General features: G+C 46.6%; 1 protein-coding gene across 4 annotated transcripts in view; it reads right to left on the reverse strand.

Moving 5' to 3' along the window:
• HEATR5A (HEAT repeat containing 5A) overlaps positions 1-27,340 on the reverse strand; it is a 175,883-nt gene that overhangs the window by 37,485 nt on the left and 111,058 nt on the right. For 2 of the 4 annotated variants that reach the window (XM_075330383.1, XM_075330382.1), the window contains exons 21-28: positions 23,871-23,897; positions 19,157-19,295; positions 13,616-13,795; positions 13,292-13,531; positions 5,479-5,660; positions 5,307-5,375; positions 3,571-3,747; positions 2,114-2,297 (exon numbers count right to left, since the gene is read on the reverse strand). In XM_075330383.1, coding sequence (XP_075186498.1) covers positions 2,114-2,297; positions 3,571-3,747; positions 5,307-5,375; positions 5,479-5,660; positions 13,292-13,531; positions 13,616-13,795; positions 19,157-19,295; positions 23,871-23,897 — 1,198 coding nt within the window. The remainder of the gene's footprint in view (positions 1-2,113; positions 2,298-3,570; positions 3,748-5,306; positions 5,376-5,478; positions 5,661-13,291; positions 13,532-13,615; positions 13,796-19,156; positions 19,296-23,870; positions 23,898-27,340) is intronic. The other 2 variants (XM_075330385.1, XM_075330384.1) reach the window with 1 other exon arrangement.

Consider the following 27,340-nt stretch of genomic DNA (forward strand, 5'->3'; position numbering starts at 1 on the left):
TAAAAATACAAAAGAAACCGTAAAAGACTACATGGGGACGGGTCTATAAGGTTGGATTGTTTCACTCGGGTGGAAACTACTTTAACCAGAATATGATGGTGTTACTGCTAGAAAATGACAGTCAGTCATGGCAAAGTGAATCAGGACTGAACCCCACTCAAAATCTGAAAGTTTAAATTAACCCCTTCACCCCAGAGCCTGTTCTCACCGGGCCAAATGTTATAGTTCTGACCAGTGTAACCGTATGGAGTTAATAACTCTAGAACTCTTTAATATTTCCCAGTGGTTCTGAGACTGTTTTTTTCGTGACTCATTGTACTTCATGTCAGTGGTAAATTTTGGTGAATATGATTTGCGTTTTTGAAAATAAAAAAAAGGGTCAAGAAAAATGTGAAAATTTCACAATTTTTAAACTTTTACGCCCTTAAAGTGAACCTGTCAGGTCTCATGTGTCTTTTAACCTAGCAGCAGGACCATGTGTGGGCTAAAAATCCCTGCCTACCCAACCCTATCTAATAATATTGGGCGTGATACTATGATGAATCTTGCGCATGTGTGTTTCATTGCAGATTTCAGACGCGCTCTGCACTTAGTTGGAAGCGCAGGAGATTTCAGTTCTTGTGCAGTGCACTTGTGAAGCCGACAAGTGTACACTTGGCTAAGGAGGCCAACTGACACTGTGGGAATAATACGCGTACATGCAAAAGATTTCCATGAGCCGGAAGAGACATTGGCTCATTGAAATCATGGAAAGAAGAGGGCAGACTAGTCGGGGCGAAGCAACGCCCTTGCAATAAGTCCCAGCGCTTAATTAGGATAGGGAAAACGCAAATTCTAAACCCTTTTTTATACTTTGCGTTCACACAATATTATTTGACAAGGATGGTTAGGCAGAGATTTTTAGTCCACACATGTTCCTGCTTCTAGGTTAGATTGCATATGGGACGCAACAGGATCACTAAATTAAACCAGATCGTTATTTCACACAATATCAATAAAAAAAGAAGATTTGGACTACTCTCTATACATTTTATTTCTCTCAGCCTTCATTGGAGGACACAGAAAACTATGGGATGTTTGAAAGCTGACATGAGGCAATAAAACAGTTCGCTCCTCCTCAGTAGCACTGACCAGAGGCAAGCTGATCAGTTAGTGTGAATGCAGTAGGAGAAGCAACCAGATATACAGACTGGCCCAACAGAGGCTTTTACAAAAGGGCAGGTGCTCTGTCCCCCAATGACGGCTCAGAGGGAGAGATTTTACAGTGAGTACCCAAAAATCTTCTTTTCTCTATCGCTCTCTGCTTCTTAACTGGCGGAGCCGCTGTCAATCAGCATGAAGCTGACTGTTCCGCCCCTTCTACACAGCAGAGCGGACTAGAAGCCGCCGATTTGTTGACGCAACATCAGCGGAATCACCGGCAAGAGCAGTCTGTGACTGTTCTGTGCCGGCAAACAACTACCTGCCTGTTAGTTCTTAAGAACATATAAAATAAAAAAAAAGTCCTGGACATACCCTAGAAGAAGGGGTTATCCATCAGAGGAGAACTCTTAACTTTAGTTGTCATAACTAAAATTTATTCTTAATAAATGTTATGACTATAAGGCTATGTGCCCACGGGAGCTGGTAGCTGCGGATATATCCGCAGGTACGGCCGCAGGTTTACTGCAGCTGCCCGCCGGCATCCGCAGCTATTTTTAGCTGCGGTAGTACAGCGGAATAGCTGCGGTAAACCTACGGACTTTCATGCGATTTACCTGCGGACGTCCCGGCCTCTATCTCCATAGTGGAGGGTCGGGATTTCCGCAGGTAATTCCGCAGGAATAATTGACATGCAGTTATGTGCGGCTGCGGGAGATCCGCAACATATTCCACAGCCACACATTCTGCAGTGTTGACACAGACACTCCCCATGTCCCATAGGATAACATGGGGAGTGTCTGTACTTGCTGAAACCTGCGGATTTATCTGGAAAATACAGATAAATCCGCAGGTTTTCCACGGCAAAATCTGCAGAAGCAAGCTCCCGTGGGCACATAGCCTAAAAGGTTCACCTTGCCACAATAAGTAACAGGGGAATAATGTAAAGTGAAGGATTGCAGGCTACCCTTACCGGCTGCAGGAAGCTGAAGACCGCACTCATGAGGAAGGGTGAGTAGGGCATGATCTTGCAAAGCGGACAGCCACAACTTGCTTAGAGTTGAAATATCAGCTTGTACCAAGGAAAGGAGACTGTCCTCAGGATTAGATCCAGGCCCTTCTTCACAACCTGTTATTTCCACAGCTGCGATATAAACCTATCAAGGACATTTGAAAGTTGTATGTGTATAACCATGAAGGATAATTGCTGATGAATTCATACAGGGCTGATGGAATCAGTCACTGGATCAGACAGGATTGGTTTATAGGGGGTCAGCACAGATTGACTGTACAAGCCAAGTACAGGCGCTCGGTGCATCCATGACAAGACCAAACATTTAAGTGCACCTTCCCACCTCCTGTTTTCCCTCTTTCGCCCCCCACCCCACAACCTTTGAGTGGCAGATCGTTCTTGGTGCAGACAGATGGAAAACAAGCAGATAGAAAGGTGCACTTAAAGGGGTGGTCCAAAGGATGAAAAACTTCAATCTAAATCCCTATCTATCGCCTCAATGTAAACTATTTTCTAATATTGCTGTATTTAAAAAGTCCTACCCTTCCCTTACTACACTAACTACAATTTATTTCCCCCCCTACTTCCGGTCTGATAACACTTTGGTTGAGAATCCCAGTGCATGCTGGGATACTCAAACAAAGCTTCATCAGGGGACAGAGGCTGCGGTCACTGTCACAGCTTATGTCTCTCCCTGAAATGAAGAGTCATCAGTCACGCTTGTTTCAGGGGCTCCCGTCTCCCTCAATGCTTGAGGTGCACTGTGAAATCTGCACAGTGACAGCGTTTGCTCTATTGCCGTCTCAGATCAGTCGGCAACACAGAGCGGTGCACACTAAGTATACTCAGAGGACCCAGCAACATTCCGAGACCAGCGCCGCACCTGCAAGTGATATCACGGCGGGACCGGCGCTGGTCCCTGCATACCGCTGGGTACTCTGAGTGCATTTAAAATGCACGCTGCTCTGTGTTGCCAGCTTTACTGATCTGAGCCGGCAATAGAGTGGACAGGGAGGAGACAGGAGCCCCTGAAACATCGTGACTGATGACACTTTGTTTCAGGGAGAGGCAGAAGCTGTGACAGTGACCGCAGCCTCACCACCCTCCTCTAATGACGCTTTGAGTATCCCAGCATGCACTGGGATTCTCAAATGAAGTGTCATCAGACAGGAGGTAAGGGGAAAAAAAAAATCAATAGTAGTCACATAGGGAATGTTAGGAAATTTTTAATACATTAATATGAGAAATACGTTCTTCAGCCTTCGGGCCACCCCTTTAAATGGTTGGCTCCACCATGTTGTACCAAGCGTCTGTACTTGGTTTGAAAAGTCATTTTGTACTGACAGTCCCTTTTAGATGCCAAAATATTCCTCCAAAAGATCATTTATAAGCATAAAGGGAATGTGGATATCACCTACTTCTGCCCAGGCCTTCAGTACAGCCAGCGACTCCATGGTAGTGGTGCTCTCACTATATACACTTGTGGTTTCTTTCATCATTTGCACTCGGCTCAGAGAGGAGAGGAGCAGCTGCTGAACTCTGTGCAGGTCTGACGGGTCCTTCACCACGCCACTGGCTAACCATGCACTGCAGACCTGTATGGGGAGGAACACTCGCACATATCATTTTTTGTACTTATACAGACATATTTCATTTAAATTACTGAGTTTCCAGTTAACCATCATGTTCCAGCTGGCATTGGTGGTGCACAAAGCAATTTTTAATGTCATTAAAAGGGCAGTCACATATTCTATCTTCGGGAGGATGCCACTCCTCTACCTCCTGGTTTCCTACTGCCGTGCGGTGTTCAGCGTTTCACTCATTGAGTGTCACTGCGGTGTCGGATTCAGTTCACACTGCCGAGTCTGACAAGCAGCCGGGGATCACTTAGTTGCACAGCCTGTCATGGTCGTCGGCTGGTTCTGGCTTCACTGCTCTCCAGTTCAGCAGGCGTTAATCCCTGCTGGCTTGTGATCTCCTGGGAGCCCAGGCTGCTGATCACCAGCTGCCCTCACCCTTTATAAGGTTCTGGATTGTGGGGCTGAGTGCCGGATATAGCTTTGCTACTCGGTTCCTGTGGTTATCCTGTTATATGGTGATGTACAAGTTGCGGTTTCGCGTGATGTGCGAGTCCTCCAGATGTGCGTTAATTGTCTACCCCTTTTGATTTACTACCGCATACTGTACCCCCCTTTGTGTGAAAGTTCAGTGTGTGCGAGTTTTCCTTTACCCTTGACTGTGCCTATTTGTGGGGTTTTGGTTTCTAGGCTACCAGTTCGTTCCCAGGGTGGGGGAGAGTAGAATTAGGGCTCTGACAGTAGACAGGATCACGCTGGGGACTCAAACCTGGCTATCATCGAGCCTACCTTCGAGATAAGGGACAGATCAGGGGCCTCCGGCCTTAGAGTCAGCCTAGGAACCCCTGTTCCATCCAGACATACCCAGTGACACCTACGTGATGAAGGGGCAGTGTGCTATGAAGACTAAAAGTTTAGAACAGTGGCATGGCTGTGATACTGGCCCAAGTTTTCTGCTCTTTCATGCTGTAAGAGAAGCTTCTGCAACATCGGAGGAACACAAAGGAGCTAAAGTTGGCCGGTGATTTGACCAGTTGCACAGCAGCACTTACAAGCTCTATTGGAAAGTACTGGTAAGAGCCTAACGGAACGGCCACCTCTGAAAGAGTGAAGAGGTGGCCAGAAACGTAGGGGATGAGCAGCACAAAATAAAAATTAAACATTTTTAACAAATTGCAAAGTAAAGAATAACCCAACGTGAGCATACCACGCATGAAGGCAGCCAACACAATGGGAAAATAGGTACTGTGGTGTGTTCTTCAGAATTATGGTACCATTTATCGACTAAATACCTGGACAGTAACAACAGCATGAGCTAGAACACATTAATTCTTGATAACTGATACTACTCAGACACTAAGTAGTTTAAATACTAAGCTGCTAATATAATCCAGTATCTAGCTAGGTATAGTAGTCCCTGAAACTAGCATTGGGTGGGCGACCATTCGGTCAATACAGAAAAGGGAGGTCTTTGATTATGCAAGGAACTGTCTAAGGACAAGTGACAGTTCTCAGATTGACCTAGTCTTTAAGATGGCAAGTCAAAAAGTGACATGGACTAGACATACACTAATTACCTGGCAAGCCCTAGCAGTCACATCGGGATGGGTATCGGAGTTGAAGGCCGGTCTTACTGCAGCTACTACCTGACAACAGACAAAAAAAATATCATGATAAAGCAGTATACTAATATTATGTATTTGCTAGTGAGAATGTTCACCGCCTGTAACAGCCCAAAGGGTAACTCACATTGGCTTGGTATTGCTCTAGTATAAGATGACCAGGAAATTCAGGCTCCGGTACAGAGGAAAATCGTTGTATCACCAGGAGTAGCGCCTGGAGTCCGACCAGACGGAGCTGCTCACTATGATCTGTGGCAGCCATAAAGGACATGCGAACCAGATCTTGCAGATGTAATACCAAAAAATCTCCTAAAAAAACAAGTGAAAATTATGTACTTGTCAATGAGCATTTGTCTTTTTTTTTTTGCTGCCTTCAGTCTGAATTTACAACGTGCATATTCCAATAAGAACATATTGAACAGTTGTGTCCAAACTTTTCACCAGTACTAGATATACATCCAACTCACTATACCATTTACCACTTTTCAGCTATTTTATATAGTATGCTCTACTTCATGTTCAGATCAGCTATGTCACAGTTATCATCAGTGCTAAAAAAAAGATGTCATTCGTGCCTATGAACTGATCCCTCAATTACATAAAGTTGATTTTCTCAGTGATAGAAAATAAGTTTGCAGCCTGGCAGATGTATACAAACTTGTTTTTCTCTACACTACTCTGCTCTGAGGACGCTTTGTCTGAGTATCCCAGCATACACTGGGATTCTCAAATGAAGCGTCATCAGACAGGAGGTGAAGGAAAAAAAAAATCAATAGTAGGCAGATAGGACATTTTTAATACAGCAATATTAGAAATTAGTTTAGTTTGGGGCAATAAATAAATGTTTTTCAGTTTATAAAATGCCCCGGATTATAATACGCACCTCAAATTTAGAGGAGGAAAATAGGAAAAAATAATTTCTTTATCGCTTCATTGGGGGACACAGAGACCATGGGTTGTATGCTGCTGCCACTAGGAGGCGACGCTAAGCAAAACAAGGAAAACTCCTCCTATGCAGTATACACCCACCAACTGGCAATCATTCCTCAGTTTAAGCTTAGTGTCCATAGGAGGTGGACACACTTGGGGCTGCTCCCAGCCCCTTAGGTTTGTATTTTTAATTTTTTCCCCTTTTTCGTTTCAGACACAGCTCATCGGGCGACAAGGTGTAATAGCTCACCCAGCTCTCCCCCTTAGAGACCGGTCGCACAAAAGTGGGGTCCGCCCGCCACTTCCGTTGTCCTCCGTGTCTGTCTGGCAGGACCCTACCCCCCTAACACTCTCAAGACTGTTTGGGGGGCATCCGCACAGAGGGACAGGCGGATGGTCCTTGCCCCCCTCCCCCTGCACGCTCGCCCTCCACAGCCGGCCTGATCAGGGAGGGGAGACGAAAAAATCTCAGGAAGATACTCGTCTCCCTAGGTATTTCCCAGGAGGCCAGGATCAAGCCAGGATCAGGAGGACTATCAGCTGTCGGGACAGGTACCCATCCCTTGTCCCAGGTCATGGGGGGCTCCGTCTTAGAAAAGAAAAAAAAAAAAAAAAAAAAAAAAGAAGGAGGGAAAAGAAGGAATTTGGCCCCTTAGCACTTACCCCTGGTCAGATCCCCCTTCATACAGGCTCTGCCCCCGCTCTCGTCCTCGGCGCCGTTCTTCAGCTCCCCCTGCGGTCTCAGCCTTAAAATTTAGCCCCCGGCTTCTCTTCAGGCCTAGCTCCCGGCCGGCCTATCGCACGGGTCCTTACTTTCTAACAGGCCCGCCCGCTCTAGCAGCCATTCCCTGCAAGCCTCTGCGCGCTCTTTTCTGACCAATCCCGGCGCTCCTTTCTCTCAGCCAATCCCGGCTCCCGGCAGCGCGCCGTTTTTTCGCGCTTCTTTACCGTTCCTCCCCCAGCCCGGACTCCTCAGCAGCACCATTACAGCCTGAGGCGCTTCTGGGCAGCGGCAGCGTTCCGGTTCAGCTCCCCACAGACTAACCTGCAGCTCCCCGGAGCCCCCACCTCTGCTCCCTCAGCCTGCAGATTCAGGACAGCGGCTTCAGACAGCAGCATCAGCACACACAGGACGCCAGAGTCTGGGTAAGCTCTGCCACTGGGAGGCAGCTCCTTCCCCAGTCCCCATCCTCCTGGCATCCTCTGCTCTGTTCTCTCTCTCTCTCTCCCCCTCTCTGCTGTCCCATGTCCAGCACAAGAGCAACCCGCTCTCAGCCACAGGCCACAGTGCTGCACTTCGCCTGCACTTCTTGTCTAAAAAAAAAAAAGTTTCCCTCAGGGCAGTCCTCCTCCACCTGCCTAGCCTGTAGCACCCCTACCATGACTACTACGGAGCCCCCCACTGCCCGTAACAAGGACTCGGCCCCCATGCCTGGGTGGGCCTCAGCTCTCTCTCAGTCCGTGGACAACTTAACCAAGATGTCTCAGACCTTAGCCTCGGCCATAGACCGTCTGCCCGCCTCCTCCTCTGGAGTCCCCCCGGTGATCCAGAGCGAGTCTGAGCCCGCAGCGCCTCCAGCCCGGCAGGGCAGAACTCACAGGAGGTCTAGGAAGCGGTCCCTCTCGGGGTCATCCTCCAGCTCTCCTAGGCCCGCTATGGCCTCCAGAGCATCACGCTCTCTGTCTCCTGCCTCTTCTGCGGCAGCTCCAGATTCGGACCAGGACTCTGTTTCTGACTCCCATCTGGACTCTGAACATATATCCAAGCTGACCGGTATGACGGACAGTCTGGTCATTGCTGTCAATCAGACCCTAGAGGTGAAGGATGTTGATCCGGCGCCTACCAGTCAATCAGTCCCTTTCAAAAGAGCCAAGAAGCTGCCAAGAAGCTTTGGCAACCACAGGGAGTTTGAGGATATTTTCTCCAGACAGTGGGAACATCCCGACAAGCGTTTCCAGAAGCGCAAGCGGGCACAGGTCCTTTATCCCTTTCCACCGGAACTTCTTCAGAAGTGGTCAGTGGCCCCTTCAGTGGATCCTCCGATCTCCCGACTCTCGTCCAGCACCACCTTGCCGCTGTCTGATGGCGCCTCCCTGAAGGATCCCTCGGACAGGACCATAGAATCCTTAGCCAGGTCGGCCTTTGAAGCCTCCGGCTCTGCCATCACTCCAGCCTTTGCAGCCACCTGGGTTTCCAAGGCTGTCTCCGCCTGGGCAAAGCTCCTTCTGCGTGGTATCCTAGCTGACGCTCCCAGACCCGAGCTGGCAGATCTGGCAGATCAGATCACACATGCCGGAAAATATCTAGTCGCTGCGTCCCTCGACTCTGCTGCTTCCGCTGCCCTGGCAGCCGGCAACATTACTGCAATCCGCAGAGCCCTGTGGCTTAAAGCGTGGAACGCGGACTCAGCATCCAAAAAGTCCCTCACCAGTCTTCCCTTTGTTGGTGCCAGACTCTTCGAAGAAAAGCTGGACAAGATCATCTCTGAGGCTACGGGGGGCAAGTGTACCTTCCTCCCCCAACAGAAGATTTCCCGTGCCCCTCCAAAGCGGCGGGCTTTTCCCTTTCGCCCCTTTCGCCAATTCTCTACCAACACCAACACACGTCGGGAGCGGTTCCCAGCACGTTAGGAGAGACGGAAGCCCTCCTTTAAGGCAACACCTCACTGGCGTTCCCGTGGCCAGCAGTCCAAGCCCTCCACCTCCAGATCCAACAGATTCTCCTCCGCATGACTGGGCTCCCGTCCCCGGCTCCTCAGCCAGGGTCGGTGGTCGTCTCCGCATGTTCAGAAGCACGTGGCTTTCCGTGATAGACGACGCCTGGGTTCGAGACGTCGTCTCTCACGGCTACAAGATAGAGTTTTCTTCGCTCCCATGCTCACGCTTTGTCCAGTCCAAACCCCCCCAAGGATCCCTCCCTCACCAAGGGCTTCTTTGCAGCCATCCAGTCCATGCGAGACTCTGGGGTCATCACCCCCATCCCCCCTCAAGACAGATTCCGGGGTTTTTATTCAAACCTCTTCGTGGTACCGAAGAAGAATGGCACAGTCAGCCCCATTCTGGATCTCAAGCGCCTCAACAGGCGGGTTCGTCTCCGGCGATTCCGCATGGAGTCTCTCCGCTCAGTGACAGCGTCCATGGAACCCGGGGAGTTCCTTTGCTCGGTGGACATCCAGGACGCCTATCTCCACATCCCAATCTTTCCAGCTCAGAGATTTTTACGCTTCATGGTTCAGGGGAAACACTTTCAGTTCACGGCTCTCCCATTTGGGCTCTCGACAGCTCCCAGAGTCTTCACCAAGGTGATGGCTACTGTCATGGCCATTATTCGGACCCGGGGAATTCTAGCCATTCCGTATCTGGACGACATTTTGATCAAGGCTCCCTCGGCGTCGGAGTGCCGCGACAGTCAACATCACTCTGGATACTCTAACCCGTCTCGGCTGGTTGATCAACAGACCAAAGTCATCTCTGATCCCGACTCAACGCATTTCATTCCTTGGCATGATATTCGACACCACGCAAGCGAGGGTTCTTTTGCCCAAGGACAAGCTCTCAGCTATCCTCAGGGGGATTCGGAAGCTCCAACGCGCACCCCGTTGCTCCCTTCGGTACTGCATGAGCATTCTCGGAAAGATGGTGGCGTCAATGGAAGCGGTGCCCTACAGTCAATTCCATACTCGCCCTCTTCAGGGTCTCCTTCTCGCAGCATGGGACAAGTCTCTTCACTCCCTGGATCGGCCAATTGCGATCCCTCCTCGAGTCAGAGAGTCATTGGAATGGTGGAAATGCTTTCCCCTCACCCTCCAAGGGAGATCATTTCTTCCACTTCGATGGAAGGTCATCACGACAGACGCCAGCCTGCTGGGATGGGGAGCCACATTCCAGGACCTCACAGTTCAGGGTCGCTGGACCGAGCCGGAAACCAAGCTTCCCATCAACATCTTGGAACTCAGGTCAGTTCGCCTGGCTCTCTTTCATTGGAAGGCTCTGCTTCGCGGACACCCAGTTCGGGTGCAGTCCGACAATGCAACCACCGTGGCCTACATAAACCATCAGGGCGGTACACGCAGCCGAGCGGCGATGAGAGAGGTATCTCAAATCCTCGACTGGGCCGAACAGAACATCCCAGCGATTTCGGCGGTCCACATCCCGGGTGTGGACAATTGGGCCGCCGACTTCCTCAGCCGAGAAGGCCTCGATGCGGGAGAGTGGTCCCTCAATCCCAGAATTTTCCAGCAGATCTGTTCCAGGTGGGGGACCCCCGACGTGGATCTCCTGGCCTCCAGGTGGAATCACAAGGTGCCCCAGTTCGTCTCCAGAGCAAGAGACCCACTGGCGCTCGCAACGGACGCCCTAGCGATCCCCTGGTCGCAGTTCTCTCTGCCGTACCTCCTTCCTCCGCTTCCTCTTATCCCCAAGCTAGTCAAGAAGATCAAAGCGGAAGGAGTTCCGGTGATTCTCGTGGCCCCAGATTGGCCCCATCGCCCGTGATACGCAGAGCTCGTGCACCTTCTCGCTGACGTTCCGTGGAGACTTCCAGACGTCCAGGACCTTCTCACTCAGGGGCCTTTTCTTCACCAGAATTCACAGTCGCTCAATTTAACGGCATGGCTGTTGAAGCCGCAGTACTAACTTCCTGGGGATTCTCAGAAAGGGTCGTCCAGACAATGATCAAGGCACGGAAGCCTTCCTCTTCCCGCATCTACCACCGGACGTGGAAGGCCTATTTCCGCTGGTGCGAAGCTAACCAGGTCACAGCCATGACCTTCTCCTTGCCAGTTCTGTTGTCCTTCCTGCAGTCTGGTCTGGATGCTGGTTTAGCACTCAGCTCCCTAAAGGGCCAAGTGTCTGCTCTTTCCATTCTCTTTCAAAAGAGAATTGCCTCTCGCTCACAGGTTCGCACATTCATTCAGGGGGCTGCGCATGCGGTGCCCCCCGTTCAACCTCCGGTGGAGCCCTGGGACCTCAACCTGGTTCTGTCTGTTCTCCAGCATTCTCCTTTCGAACCTATGCAGGAGGTGTCTCCTAACGTTCCTCTCTTGGAAGGTCGCCTTCTTAGTTGCCATCACGTCAATCAGGCGGATATCTGAACTAGCGGCGCTTTCCTGCCGCTCTCCATATCTTGTCTTCCACCAGGATAAGGTAGTCCTTCATCCGGTACCGTCCTTTCTGCCCAAGGTGGTCTCCTCTTTTCATCTTAACGAGGACATTGTTCTTCCTTCCTTTTGTCCGAACCCTTCGCACCCTCGTGAGGTTCTTCTCCACAGGCTGGACTTGGTCAGAGCTCTCCGCTGGTACATTTCAAGGACGTCTCATTTCAGACGGTCGGATTCCCTCTTTGTGCTTCCGTCCGGCCCCCGCAGAGGCCTACCTGCCTCCAAGTCCTCCATTGCGCGATGGATTCGCTCTGCCGTACTGGAAGCCTACCGGGTAAGAGGGAGAACGCGCCCACTCAGGATTACGGCCCATTCCACCAGGGCGGTGGGAGCCTCGTGGGCGGTCCGTCACCACGCTCCAGCGTCGCAGCTTTGCAAAGCGGCCACCTGGTCTTCGCTCCACGCTTTCGCATCCTCCGATGCGAGCCTCGGTAGACTGTCCACTGCAGCCTGCAGAACTCGAGGTCAGCCCTGAGAGTAACATTAGACCCACCCGTGGGACTGCTTTAGGACGTCCCATGGTCTCTGTGTCCCCCAATGAAGCGTTAAAGAAAAGTAGATTTTGGGTACTCACCGTAAAATCTCTTTCTTGGAGCCTTCATTGGGGGACACAGCACCCGCCCTTGTGTTGGACATATGTTACTGTTCAATGTTACTGTTGAATGTTGATTTTAATGTTCACTTCTGTAAGATTGTTCGTTCTTTCTTGTTATCTCCTATTGCTTTCTCACTAAACTGAAAAATGATTGCCAGTTGGTGGGTGTATACTGCATAGGAGGAGTTTTCCTTGTTTTGCTTAGTGTCGCCTCCTAGTGGCAGCAGCATACAACCCATGGTCTCTGTGTCCCCCAAATGAAGGCTCCAAGAAAGAGATTTTACGGTGAGTACCCAAAATCTACTTTTGTAATGTTAAAATAAGGGTCTTATAATCCTAGTGTGTCTTAATCTTCATGCTTATCAGGTGGAAGTGGTTGTTGTGGAGGGTCTCAGTAAGCTCACAGGAGGCAGAGTTGGCGATGCTGCGTGCTCAGAGGCAGGGGGTGTTGCGGCTCAGGAGGGTCTGTGGCCAGAGGGTCGGTGAAACTGCGAGCTCGAGGGTGTTGCGGCGGCAGGCACTATTGATCTGCCAGCAGGCTTCCGGGGTATCACTGCAGTAGACCGACTCAGGAGGATCACAGGATGGGGTGCCGCAGCAGCGACGAGCGCCTGATCTAACTGCGGGCTCTATTGAATTGCCCGCGGTTGACGGGATGGACTTTAAGAAAATGGCTGTGGAGATGGCGCGTACGCAGAAACGTCTCTGTGGCCATTTTGTTGAAGCCAATCTCATCAATCTGTGCATCCGCCGCCTCCCGGGCCATTTTCTTGAAGTCCATTGCGTCAACCGTAGACAACTCAATGGAGCCCGCAGTCAGATCAGGTGCCCGCCGCCACCACTGCAACAACACACCATCCTGTGACCCTCCTGAGCCACTCCACTGCAGTGACACCTTCAGTATCTCCGCCACTGCCTCCTATGACCCCGCTCCAAACCCGCCGCCCCGGTAAGCCATATCCAGATTGTAAGACGCACCCCCATTTTACCCCCAGTTTTGGGAGGAAAAAAGTGTGTCCTATAATCCGGAAAATACTGTATATTTATGGTAATTAGTTAAAGTGCCTAAAAATTTCCCTTTAAAGCAAAGACACAAAAAGTACAATGGTCTCTAGTATACTATGACTCTAAAGGACAAATAGGTACGAGAACTTTTCACATAAACCAAAAAATTATGACAAAGGAATAAAATATGCTTTGAATAGGCATAAATAAGTAAAAAAAAACAAAACAAAAACAACATTCTTGTCACTTACTGTCCGGCTCTTTGAGTTTCATCTCCTGGGCCTCAGCCATATTAAAGTGGGCCCCCCCTTCCGCGACACACTGCGACACCAGCATATTAACACATTCCATGGAGAACACTCTGGTGTGCCAACGGGGACTAACAGACAGGCTAGAGGACTCCTCTTTCCTGGATGTTAGCACAGAGTCGGAGCAGGACTGCTCACATTCTTCTTCTTGAGTAGCATCCACGGAAGCCACTGCTGCAAAATCTGTGGATGAAAAGCTTTGTATTAATGCTATAGGGAATTATTACACGTTTTATCCCCCAATTACAGACAACAATTGACTTTCACCTGCAGATGCAGAGAGAATGTCTTTGTGCAATCGCAGCCAGAAAGAAAGGCGGCCGAGTCCTGTGCAGCTTTGCATGTGAATGAGGGTTTCTTTTACATCCTGACGCAGTTGCGGGTCACTCTCTCTGTCCAAAAGACTCAGCAAAACGCCCTCCAGACCAAGTTCTCGCATGTTCACATCTGCCGAAATATATATAAAAATAAAATAAAATATATATATACACATTTAATATATATATATATATATATATATTATACATACATGCATGCATACATACATACATACATATAGATACATATATATATATATATGTATCTATCTATCCACATATATCTATAATACTGACCAAAAGTTTGGACACACCTTCTCATCTCTAGAGCAACTATTAAGAGGAGACTTTGTGCAGCAGCCTTCATGGTAAAATAGCTGCTAGGAAACCACTGCTAAGGACAGGCAACAAGCAGAAGAGACTTGTTTGGGCAAAAGAACGCAACGAATGGACATTAGACCAGTGGAAATCTGTGCTTTGGTCTGACGAGTCCAAATTTGAGTTCTTTGGATCCAACCACCATGACTTTGTAGAAAAGGTGAACGGATGGACTCTACATGCCTGGTTCCCACCGTGAAGCATGGAGGAGGAGGTGTGATAGTGTGGGGGTGCTTTGCTGGTGACACTGTTGGGGATTTATTCAAAATTGAAGGCATACAGAACCAGCATGGCTACCACAGCATCTTGCAGCGGCGTGCTATTCCATCCGGTTTGCGTTTAGTTGGACTATCATTTATTTTTCAACAGGACAATGACCCCAAACACACCTCCAGGCTGTGTAAGGGCTATTTGACTAAGAAGGAGAGTGATGGGGTGCTATGCCAGATGACCTGGCCTCCACAGTCACCAGACCTGAACCCAATCGAGATGGTTTGGGGTGAGCTGGACCGCAGTGTGAAGGCAAAAGGGCCAACAAGTGCTAAGCATCTCTGGGAACTCCTTCAAGACTGTTGGAAGACCATTTCCGGTGACTACCTCTGAAGCTGATCAAGAGAATGCCAAGAGTGTACAAAGCAGTAATCAAAGCAAAAGGTGGCTACTTTGAAGAACCTAGAATATAAGATATATTTTCAGTTGTTTCACACTTTTTTGTTAAGTATTTCATTCCACATGTTTTAATTCATAGTTTTGATGCTTTCAATGTGAATCTACAATTTTCAGAGTCCTGAAAATAAAGAAAAAACTCTTTGAATGGGAAGGTGTGTCCAAACTTTTGGTCTATACTGATATATTATATATATATACACTGTATTTTATAGTCATGATAATAAAGTACTTTTTTTAATCTGGCCATACTGTAGAAAGCGACAAATAGGCTTTATGGACTATGAATCTAAATATTTTGACTACCCTTATGAATGTATTGACTTGCGCTTTTTTACGCATTGTAGAATAAAAAATGTATTTCTTTTTGGCTTCATTGGGCGACACAACAAGCCATGGATGTCAAAAAGGGGGAGGAAGGGCACTACCCAGTGGGATCACCTGGTATACAAAATTTATGAGGAACAAGAAAAGAAAAAGGGGTATACCAAAATGCGGGATCACCACAATATTAACCAATGAATATTAAATTTTTATTAGGTTATTAAAGAACCAGAACACGAGACACATGTCTCCACACTGAAAAATTGCTTTAAGACACACAGTGACACAGGTTAAAAACATTTAAAAAAGCCATAGGCATAACAAACATGTCCGCCAGGAACCAATTATATAATCATGTACAATTAGATATATTTATAATAGGGACACTCCAATCAGTAGTGCACAAGGCCCGTATCCGGCATGGAGAAATAAATGTGAACAAATGCACTAATGGGTATGTATGATAACATATGATACAATATTATACAGAAACACTTGAATTTGCACAAATGTGACGAGTCCACAGAGATATATGATTAACAGCATATGGTAAGTTTTAACATGGAAACACTTGTGCAGATATACAAATCTCCAATCATAGATGAACGGTATGGGCTCTTATGGAGAAATACTGGAATCTATATAGGAACAAGAAAACCCCAATGCTGTATAAATGGTAACGTATAGTAGATCATAAGATAGGGACGCTTAGATTATACAGATATACAAGACCTTTGCTATATGCATGGAATAATGTAGATCAATAAATGGATCTAGCAACAAAGTACATCCAGGTCCCCATCGATACACAATAATGCTATAACCACAATACCTTCTCACAAGTGTATCCTGAAAAAAAACCCCTATTTAGTGCAGAATGGCATTAGATCAAAAAACAATTCTATCTGCTCAGTAAATATACCCATGTTATGCTGCCACATATAGCCAGAGTCCTGGATGCTTCAAGCTACCAAAGAAATATATGGCACAGTTGAATACAGCAACCAGGCTACAAGCAATACAGAACCGGACCTACATCCATCATCCCATATAATACATAGCAACCATGCTAGTGGGGTGGATGAAAGGAGCGACCAAAGGGGTTCCTGGCATGGACACCCCACGCGTATCGCCTTCTTTTCCCCTGAGGAAGCCACTGGATACGTGGCGATACGCGTGGGGTGTCCATGCCAGGAACCCCTTTGGTCGCTCCTTTCATCCACCCCACTAGCATGGTTCATGGTTCTGTATTGCTTGTAGCCTGGTTGCTGTATTCAACTGCGCCATATATTTCTTTGGTAGCTTGAAGCATCCAGGACTCTGGCTATATGTGGCAGCATAACATGGGTATATTTACTGAGCAGATAGAATTGTTTTTTGATCTAATGCCATTCTGCACTAAATAGGCGTTTTTTTCAGGATACACTTGTGAGAAGGTATTGTGTTTATAGCATTATTGTGTATCGATGGGGACCTGGATGTACTTTGTTGCTAGATCCATTTCTTGATCTACATTATTCCATGCATATAGCAAAGGTCTTGTATATCTGTATAATCTAAGCGTCCCTATCTTATGATCTACTATACGTTACCATTTATACAGCATTGGGGTTTTCTTGTTCCTATATAGATTCCAGTATTTCTCCATAAGAGCCCATACCGTTCATCTATGATTGGAGATTTGTATATCTGCACAAGTGTTTCCATGTTAAAACTTACCATATGCTGTTAATCATATATCTCTGTGGACTCGTCACATTTGTGCAAATTCAAGTGTTTCTGTATAATATTGTATCATATGTTATCATACATACCCATTAGTGCATTTGTTCACATTTATTTCTCCATGCCGGATACGGGCCTTGTGCACTACTGATTGGAGTGTCCCTATTATAAATATATCTAATTGTACATGATTATATAATTGGTTCCTGGCGGACATGTTTGTTATGCCTATGGCTTTTTTAAATGTTTTTAACCTGTGTCACTGTGTGTCTTAAAGCAATTTTTCAGTGTGGAGACATGTGTCTCGTGTTCTGGTTCTTTAATAACCTAATAAAAATTTAATATTCATTGGTTAATATTGTGGTGATCCCGCGTTTTGGTATACCCCTTTTTCTTTTCTTGTTCCCAACAAGCCATGGATGTATGATGCTGCCAATAGGCAAGAAAAAAAAAAAAAAAAAGAAGAAGAAGATAGCGCCACCGTAGCATTGTATACCCACCAACTGGCAAGAGGCTAAAATCAGTTTAAAGCGTAGTGTCAGTAGGAGGCAGACACAGGGCTTCACTGACCTCTTTTCTACCTTAAATATGCTGTAAAATTGATAAATATTGATGATTTCCGTTTATATTTCAGATACAGCTTGTGATTCGGCAACAGAATATAACCGCTCACTATAATTACATCATGTCACATGACTGTTAAGTCATCAAAGGTCCTTAATCTTAGCCTTGGAATACAAATCAAAAGTGGTCAGCGTTTGCTCTCATTTTATTTCTGCTGCTCCTGAGTAGTCAATTTTTTTTCTTCTTAAATCCGCCCTATGGTTCCAGAGATATGGGCCTTTTTATTTACTACTAATTTTATAAACTCCTTACAAAATGGCTTAAGTCACAGGATCCTCTGGGGCGGGTCTTCCAGCTGCTCTGCATTATTACCCTGTGAGCCAATAAAGGCTAGACAGAAAAGCACTAAAGAAAAAGGTCCATATCTCTGTAACCATAAGGCGGTTAACCCCCCCTCTAAACTCAGGGAATCAGTGGAAATAAAATTAGAGCACTTTTGAACTAGTGAAAAGTCCTACTGCATTTAAAGTTTATATTTCAACAGTTTTGATCCCTGCTCGCTGCTTTAGATGATGGCTCTGGGAGACTGCTAAATAAGAAGGGAGGATTTGGGGAGAATTCAGTGCAAAAGAAAAAAAATCTAAAAGGAGAACCCATTACTGTATAGTCACTGCACAGAAATAAGAGTGCCTATACCTTTCTGGGTATTTAGTATGTTTGCTGTTGGGACTGGAGGACTTGTCCCATTTTGTAACCCACACCTGCTCCATCGGACCTTGTCATTGACTGATGTGGTAACACATTTTATATAGCATTTTAGTGCAAAGAGCTCAAGACACTTCCCATGAAGGAGCGGCCCACCGGACACTTCCCATGAAGGAACGGCCCACCGGACACTTCCCATGAAGGAACGGCCCACCGGACACTTCCCATGAAGGAACGGCCCACCGGACACTTCCCATGAAGGAACGGCCCACCGGACACTTCCCATGAAGGAACGGCCCACCGGACACTTCCCATGAAGGAACGGCCCACCGGACACGTCCCATGAAGGAACGGCCCACCGGACACTTCCCATGAAGGAACGGCCCACCGGACACGTCCCATGAAGGAACGGCCCACCGGACACTTCCCATGAAGGAACGGCCCACCGGACACTTCCCATGAAGGAACGGCCCACCGGACACTTCCCATGAAGGAACGGCCCACCGGACACTTCCCATGAAGGAACGGCCCACCGGACACTTCCCATGAAGGAACGGCCCACCGGACACTTCCCATGAAGGAACGGCCCACCGGACACTTCCCATGAAGGAACGGCCCACCGGACACTTCCCATGAAGGAACGGCCCACCGGACACTTCCCATGAAGGAACGGCCCACCGGACACTTCCCATGAAGGAACGGCCCACCGGACACTTCCCATGAAGGAACGGCCCACCGGACACTTCCCATGAAGGAACGGCCCACCGGACACTTCCCATGAAGGAACCGCCCACCGGACACTTCCCATGAAGGAACCGCCCACCGGACACTTCCCATGAAGCAACCGCCCACCGGACACTTCCCATGAAGGAACCGCCCACCGGACACTTCCCATGAAGGAACCGCCCACCGGACACTTCCCATGAAGGAACCGCCCACCGGACACTTCCCATGAAGGAACCGCCCACCGGACACTTCCCATGAAGGAACCGCCCACAGGACATTTATGATCACAGCACAAGAGGGAATAAAACTTGTATTTCTCAGTCATCCAAGCAGCATGAACATCAGTTTAGTTATGTATAAACCTCCATCAGTAGATGCCAATATGTCATAAAGCAGCACGCACCCATTTTCAGATCTTCTTGCCCATCTTTGGCCATGGACATAGCATGTTCCGATACCTCGGCTGCCTCTCGTTGAGCCAGTTGCCTCAGACACGCTAACACTGCCCGGCGTAAGATCAAATGAGGACTACACAAATGAACCTATGTACAATATAAGCAAAAGTGACAAGTAGCACAGAAAACATAAGCTAAGAAGCATGGTTTCAATAGCAAACATGGATTAGGAAGCAAACACTGGCACTGCACATCACTCCTAGCAGTGAAAGTCTGGAGGATAATAACTTTTACAAGCGCATACAACAAATAAATCATCCTACAGCATAAGTAATATGGCGTATTATCCTAAACGTCTGTACATGATAAGTGGGTCTCATGCAAGCACAATTCACAATGGCAGAAGGATTAGTAGGCTACATTGTCCCCTAATAAGGCATTTTATAAACATTAAATCTGTACATGTACATTTGAAGAGACCGGTACAGTCTGATTTACGGTATTTATTTTTGATCATAGACTGGTTCTAACGTGAAAAGATCGGGTGAGGTCTAGATAATATTACTGAATAGCATGGCATCAAGGGAATACTCACCCTTTATCATCACATAAAGGAATGACTAATTCTGTGTCAACAATGTTTTAAAAATGAATCTGTCAGCAGGTTTTTGCTATCCAATCAGAGATAAGCACTACAACGATGTGTCACTTACTAGGCTGCTTGATACAATTAATCCCTGTTTTATCGGCTTCAGATCTAGGGTTCCTTGAATGCGGAGCTCTGTATAACCCCGCCCACAGCATTAATTGGCTGTTTCTGTGTAGAGGCAGAAAGCTACCAAATCAGTGTTGGGGGCGTGGTTGGAGTACATGAGAGCAGGTTTACCATCTAGTGATAAAATCAGTGTTTTACCATCAGGAGATTATCAAAACTACAGCATGGAGTCCAGTAAGCGACACACTGCTGGAATCAGGGTTTTGGTCACTACATTATGGTACTGTCAGATTAACAAGCAAAATAAAAAATATATATATATATATATATATAGATAGATAGAGGGACAGTTAATTACCTTCTAAAAATAGTTGCGCTCAACTGGTTCTGCTGCTCTTTTCCGTTTTGTGCTGCGTTGCTCCACTGCGGAGGTATTCACATTTGTTGCTTTTGAAGTGCACCATGTGAAATTTCTGCTAGTGGACCAACAGTGTGATTCTTCAGCCTTCTCTGTGGGAGTGCACTTTCGCCACCCCCTCTTCCAGATGCTGCCAATCACAGTTCTGTAGTTAATCTAGTGGTCTCAATAGCAAGCTATTATTGGCAATGTCTGGGAATGGTGAAGGCTCAGAGAGAACTGAAGAAACGCCTAGTTGGTCTGCAAGCAGAAATTTCACATACTGAGCTCCAAATGCAACAAATGAGAATATCTCTGCAATTGAGTGACACAGAGCAAAACCGAAAAAAGTGGAAGAATCAGGGGACAGTGTAGTTTAGAGAATTTTACAAGATACAAGTAGAAGAGTGAAGGAGTGAAGTAGCTAGAACCCCAAAAAGTAAAACCGGAAAATCAGGGGAACTACTACAAGTGCATCAGTAAACGCCGCTTTACACGCAACGACATCGCTAACGAGATATCGTTGGGGTCACAGAATTCGTGACGCACATCCGGCCTCGTTAGCGACGTCGTTGCGTGTGACACCTACGAGCGTCCGCTAAAGATCAAAAATACTCACCAAATTGTTGATCGTTGACACGTCATTCATTTTCAAAATATCGTTGCTCGTGCTGGACGCAGGTTGTTCGTCGTTCCTGAGGCAGCACACATCGCTACGTGTGACACCCCAGGAACGACGAACAACAGCGTACCAGTGTCCTCCGGCAACGAGGTGGGAGTGACGTAAATGCGGCGGATCTCCGCCCCTCCGCTTCTATTGGTGGCCCGCTGTGTGACGTCGCTGTGACGCCGCACGAACCACCCCCTTAAAAAAGAGGTTGTTCGCCGGCCACAGAGACGTCACTAGGAAGGTAAGTATGTGTGACGCGTACCGGCGATATTGTTCACCACAGGCAGCAATTTGCCCGTGATGCACAAACGACGTGGGCAGGTGCGATTGCTAGCGATGTCGCAGCGTGTAAAGCGGCCTTAAGTGTTATCAGAACACACAAGGAACACATTTAAACAAATTTTTTTTAGTATGTATTTAACTTTAAATAGTTGTAGCTGAATGTAGGCAGTATTCTACCGTAACGTATTTTTAGGTCTCCACCGGTAATCTCTTCTGAAGGCCTATCCATTAAGCGCCAAACGGTTATCAAATGTTTAGTAAGATGCAGAATTCACAGCAATACACACGAAATAAAAGAACACACATCAACAACAAACATCAAGCAACAGGCACTATGAGCAAACCAGAAATGTTATGCCACATGCACAAATGCAAGAGAAATAAAGTAGTTTCCAGAGCCACCAACTTTCTAAGATTGAAGATGGCTCTGTTCTTGGTTCAATGAAGCATGATAAAGGAAGCGGGCAGGGCGGGCAGAAAACAGGATATTTGTGATGGAGACTCTGCTCGACTGAATTTGGACTAAAAAACCCAGTATATGCTAAAATTAACACCAGCCATCGACAATAAACAGTCCATGAAACCAAATGTTAGAAAATCTGTATGGAAGATATAGTGTATTGATTAGAAATTAACCCCATATTCTAGAAAAACTGACTTTGCTATACCTTAAAGTGGAAATCTGCCTTAGACCCCCCCCCTTCACAAGTCCGTTTCTAAAAAAATCTGCATGTGTGGCATATACCGTTTTGACCATCCATGTGCCGTCCCAGTTTACACATGCAGTCTGTGTGACATCCATGCGACATGCACCAGAAAAATAATGACACTGAAATGAATGTTTTGTGTGTTATAAATTTCAAAGGTAGGTAGATGATAGATAAGAAATAGATTTTACTGCTATTAACCAAATAAATAGATTACTAAAATAAAAAACAAAATGATGTGGGGTCCCCCCATTTTTGATAAACAGCAAGTGTAAAGCAGACAGTTGTGAGCCGATATTATCAGGCTGAGAAGGTCTATGGTTATTGGGCCCTTCCCAGCCTTAAAATACCAGCCTGTAGCCGCCTCAGAAGCGGCACATCACATAAGGTGCACCAATTCTGGCACTTCACTCCAAGTCTTCCCGATTGGCCTTGTGAGTTGGCAATTGGGCTCTGGTTCCTGGGGTTATCAGCTTTGCAGCGGTAAGCTGGTATCAGTGATGGGGAGGTGTATATCAGGCACACTCATTACTAACCCAGTAATGAGAAAAAAAAAAATTCAATAAATAGTCCCTGAAACTTTCCTCATATACCATTTTATAAAAAAAAAAAAAAAAAAATCATGCAGCTACACCATAATCCAGGGAATCTGCCAATGTACCAAAAAAAATATCTGCGAGAAACCCCCCCCCACAAACATAAAAACACAGAGAAATAAAACAAGACGCAACAGGGCAATCGGGAAGAGCCGAGACAAAGCACCAGAATTGGCCTATCATATGTGATGAGCCGCTTCTGGGGAGGCTGTGGGCTGGTATATTTAGGCTGGGAAGGACCAAATAACCACGGACTTTTGCTAGTTATCAGCTGTCTGCTTTACCTGTGCTATTTATCAAAACATCTATCAACTCTCTCTCTCTCTATGCACATCTTTAACACTTAAAAAGGCAGTAATTCTTTGAATGCATTTGGATCTGGTATTTGTCACATGAACAGCACAAGGATGTCATCCGTGTGCTGTACATGTTTTTCACAGACCCATAGACTTCTATTGGCTTTTTTCATCTGTTCTGACGCTAAAAAACGGACATGTCTCCATGTGAATCACAGGTACACATGGTCTGTGTGAAAATCAGAGATTTTAATGAGTACGCCTGTGAATGTGTCTCCAATACGTGTAAAAATGGACACCACATGTATTGGAAAAATGGACTTGTGAAGGGAACCTTAAAAAGGGGTTATCCAACTACATGGACAACCTCCTCTAAAATGGAACAGTGCCCAAAAGTAAGAACCTTATACCCTCCCAGACCAGCATCAATTCCAGCACAGTTTGTGAAGGTTTTGCCGCCACTGGCTTGCCATTGTTAGGTGACAATCACACTTCTGTCATCTGAAACAAGACTACAAGAGTGTGGGCGCTGCAGCCCACTAGCGGGTACTGAATGGCTGCAGCGCTCACGTAACATAACAATGAAACGTGAGCACCAGCAAATACTGGATCAACCATAACTGAAATAGCAGCAGTCTGGGAAGATAGTATATGGCTTTTTTTATTTTACAAGGGGCACTGTTCTATTTAAGAAGGAGTTGTCCAAGTAGTGAGTGACTCATTAAGGGTCTACAAAACGACCGTTTAGCTGTAAATCAAAAGGCCCATAACAGTCGGCAGACCTCGGCAGCCCCTTTGGTTAAGTTACCACAATGTTTTGGTCCCGACTAGTTACAGATAAGGTAGATATCCCCTGCCCCCCCCACTTTAAGTATTAGTAGAGAGCGGTTTCTTGGATTGTTATCTGTTCTCTGCTGTTATAATAAATATCAACATTTGATTTCTAGAGGGGAATTTTTTCAAACACAATGAGCAGAAAATGTTTTGAGGCTGAAACTGCAAAAGAAAGAAAAAATGCAAGAAGACACAGCACAAAAATTGGGGAAGACGGTGACGTACCAACATAGAATTATCCAGCAAGACCTCCTGCGGGAGAGAAGAGTGACAGACGGGTGAAGGACTGGAACCTGGGTCTCATTCTGCTTCTTCGTCGGCAAGCTTTGTACATTATATAAAATGCATAAAGTTCAAATTTGGGAAGATTCAGACTTGCTTGATTTTTTTTTTTAAGAATTTTCACTAGTCATCAACTAGTATAAGTGCCCATTACACCCCCCCCCTTTTTTTTTTTTTTTAATTCTTTTTCAGATTGTCTGTCAACAATCCTAAGTGAAAAATGTGTCTTAGGCTACATACACAAGCAATTTTTTTTTCTGCAGACAAAACCTGCTTTCTTGGCAGTAAAATGTCTGCGTTCAAAAGGCCCGTTTTGTGACGTTTTAGCAGTTTTTGTTTTTAAGTGTGTATTTTGTGTGCTTTATCTACAGTACTTGATGAATAAAATTAGTTTTATTCATCAAAAACGAGACAAAAAAAATTGAGTTTTTTATTCCAGTGTTTATTTTCTTAAAACACTGTAAAAACTCTGAAAAAATTGATATGCTGCAGCTGCAGATTAAAAAAAAACAGTCAGAAAAAAATAAGCGTGTGCATGGAGTTCTGAAATCTCAGCTTTTGCTGGTACTGTAGAACACAGCACAGCTTTAAAATCAGCAAAAAAGTTGCAAAAAACACACTATGTGAACACGGCCTACAGTCTCATTCAGACATCAGTGATTTTTCTTGTATGCAAAAAAAAAAAAAAAAAAAAAAAAAAAGAAGAAAAGTGATTTGGATCAGATTTTTATCTGTATTTAGTCAGTGTCTGTTTTTACCACCAGTTTTTCTCCTATGCAAAAAAAAAACAAAAAACATTCAGGTCTATCAGAATTCTACCCAATAGTCAGTAGAAAATAGACAGCACATGGATGGCATCCAAAGGGCTGTCCAAATGTTCCACCAACTTGTATTGGAGACTTTAATATGTGATTCAGATCAAAATCAGACAATGTTCTGGTGCAGACCGTGCGCTCTACAAAATACACGGCTATTTGGGCTGCACCAGTTCTGGGAAGAATAAAAATATAGCTTGATCATAAAAACTGGACATAGGAATCATAGAATGGTAGAGTTGGAAGGGACCTCAAGGACCATCAGGTTCAACCCCCTGCGAGTGCAGATTTTCCTAAATCATCCCAGCTATATGTTTATCCAGTTTCCTCTTGAAGATTTACATTAATGGAGAGCTCACCACCTTCCGTGGTAGCCTGTTCCACTCTGACTGCCCTCACTACCTCCAGTGGTTGCCTGTTCCCCCCTCTCACTGCCCTCCATGGTCACCTATTCTCTGACTGCCCTCACTACCTCCAGTGGTTGCCTGTTCCCCCCTCTCACTGCCCTCCATGGTCACCTATTCTCTGACTGCCCTCACTACCTCCAGTGGTTGCCTGTTCCCCCCTCTCACTGCCCTCCATGGTCACCTACTCTCTGACTGCCCTCACTACCTCCTGTGGTCACCTGCTCCCTTGCTGACTGCCCTCACTACCTCCCGTGGTAGCTGCCCTACTCTCTGACAGCCCTCACTAGCTTCTGTGGTCACCTGTTTCCTCTCTGACTGTCCTCACTACCTCTCCCGTGGTAGCTGTTCCACTCCTGACTGCCCTCACTACCTCCCGTGGTAGCTGACCTACTCTCTGACTGCCCTCACTACCTCCCGTGGTCACTTGTCCCACTCTCTCACTGCCCTCACTGCCTCCCATGGTCACCTGTTCTCTGACTGCCCTCACTGCCTCCCATGGTCACCTGTTCTCTGACTGCCCTCACTACCTCCCGTGGTAGCTGACCTACTCCCAAGACTGCCCTCACTACCTCCCGTGGTAGCTGTTCCACTCCCTGACTGTCCTCACTACCTCCCGTGGTAGCTGCCCTACTCTCTGACTGCCCTCACTACCTCCCGTGGTAGCTGCCCCACTCTCCGACTGCCCTCACTGCCTCCCGTGGTAGCTGCCCCACTCTCTGATTGCCCTCACTACCTCCCGTGGTAGCTGCCCTACTCTCTGACTGCCCTCACTACCTCCCGTGGTAGCTGCCCCACTCTCAGACTGCCCTCACTACCTCCCGTGGTAGCTGCCCCACTCTCTGACTGCCCTCACTACCTCCCGTGGTAGCTGTCCCACTCTCTGACTATCCTCACTGTCAGAGGGTTTTTCCTAATGTCTATAGAATGTCTCTCCCATCGAGCCCTTAGACCACATTCACACATCCTTGTGTTACCTTTGGGGAGAAAAGGACCAGTTTTTTCTCAGCTGTCATTCACTTTCTTCCGTTTTTCCACTGAAGCAGATAGACTTGTGAACTTTTTTTTACCAATGACTCTTAGCAATGGATCAGTTAAAAATGGATGAAATTCTGTGTGTTCTGAGAAAAACTGGTGATAAATGCAATACACAGACCATGGCTTATTCAGCAAGGTCAGCTGAATCTAGCCAATGTCCTGCACCGGCTGCTAGGCTAGCCCCATGGAATCAGTCAATGGAGGTGAAGGCGCGAGGCCTAGGAAGCAGAGCAGGATGGGGGGACGGGGGCTCCAGAAATCTTGCCGGAGTGATTACCAACGTGAATTAGGAATGGATGACCCCAGAATAAGTTATTCGATTATATGACTGGACTGTAATCATAGGAGTCTACTATAGTCCTCCTCACTGAGGTGATCGAGCCTGGAAAGGAAAAGCCTAAATTACACCCATATTGTACCTACAATACAAGGGGATTTTTAGGGTAAATACATTAAGTGAAGGACAAAAGGGGAAAAAACACACAATGGTTTGAGAGACAAAAAGCAGACAATATGGACACATATTAACCCGTACACATTTTTCATTACCTCAGCTTCATATTCTGGGCTTCCCTTTACTGTACAGTTATATAAATAAGGCTTTAATGGAATGGATCACCTCCTAACACACCATTTACTGGCTGATATAAGGTTGGTCTGCAGGTAACGAGTGTAAATCCTCCATAGGAGTAACTGCTCGCTTCCAGTTGAGGTGATCCAGGAGGACCACACTGTGATCACGCCTCACTACAATGACTGACATCCTACACTACACACACTGCAGAGCAGGCTGTCACTCAATTTGCCAAAGAGTGATTATAATGAGGGGTGACTAATCACTTTCCTGAACCATCCCATTAACTGTAACCAAGTGGCTGCAGGGAGAATAGAACTTCATTTTCTCCCCGCAGCCACTGCTCCAGTAAGACAGCCAGGCAACATTTAAATGCCAGTTACCATATATTATATAGTGCTATATACCAGATCATCATACTGTGAAGCTCAGATTTTATTATTCTATAAAATTTTTTGTCATCAGCAAAGACTTAACACTTTACTCTCAATCCTATCCACAAATACATTAAAAGGGAATCGGTCACCAGATTTGGGGCCTATCAGCTGCGGCCACCACCAGTGGGCTCTTATATACAGCATG

The sequence above is a fragment of the Anomaloglossus baeobatrachus genome, chromosome 12 (assembly GCF_048569485.1).
Source record: "Anomaloglossus baeobatrachus isolate aAnoBae1 chromosome 12, aAnoBae1.hap1, whole genome shotgun sequence".
In the NCBI taxonomy this organism is placed as follows: domain Eukaryota; kingdom Metazoa; phylum Chordata; class Amphibia; order Anura; family Aromobatidae; genus Anomaloglossus; species Anomaloglossus baeobatrachus.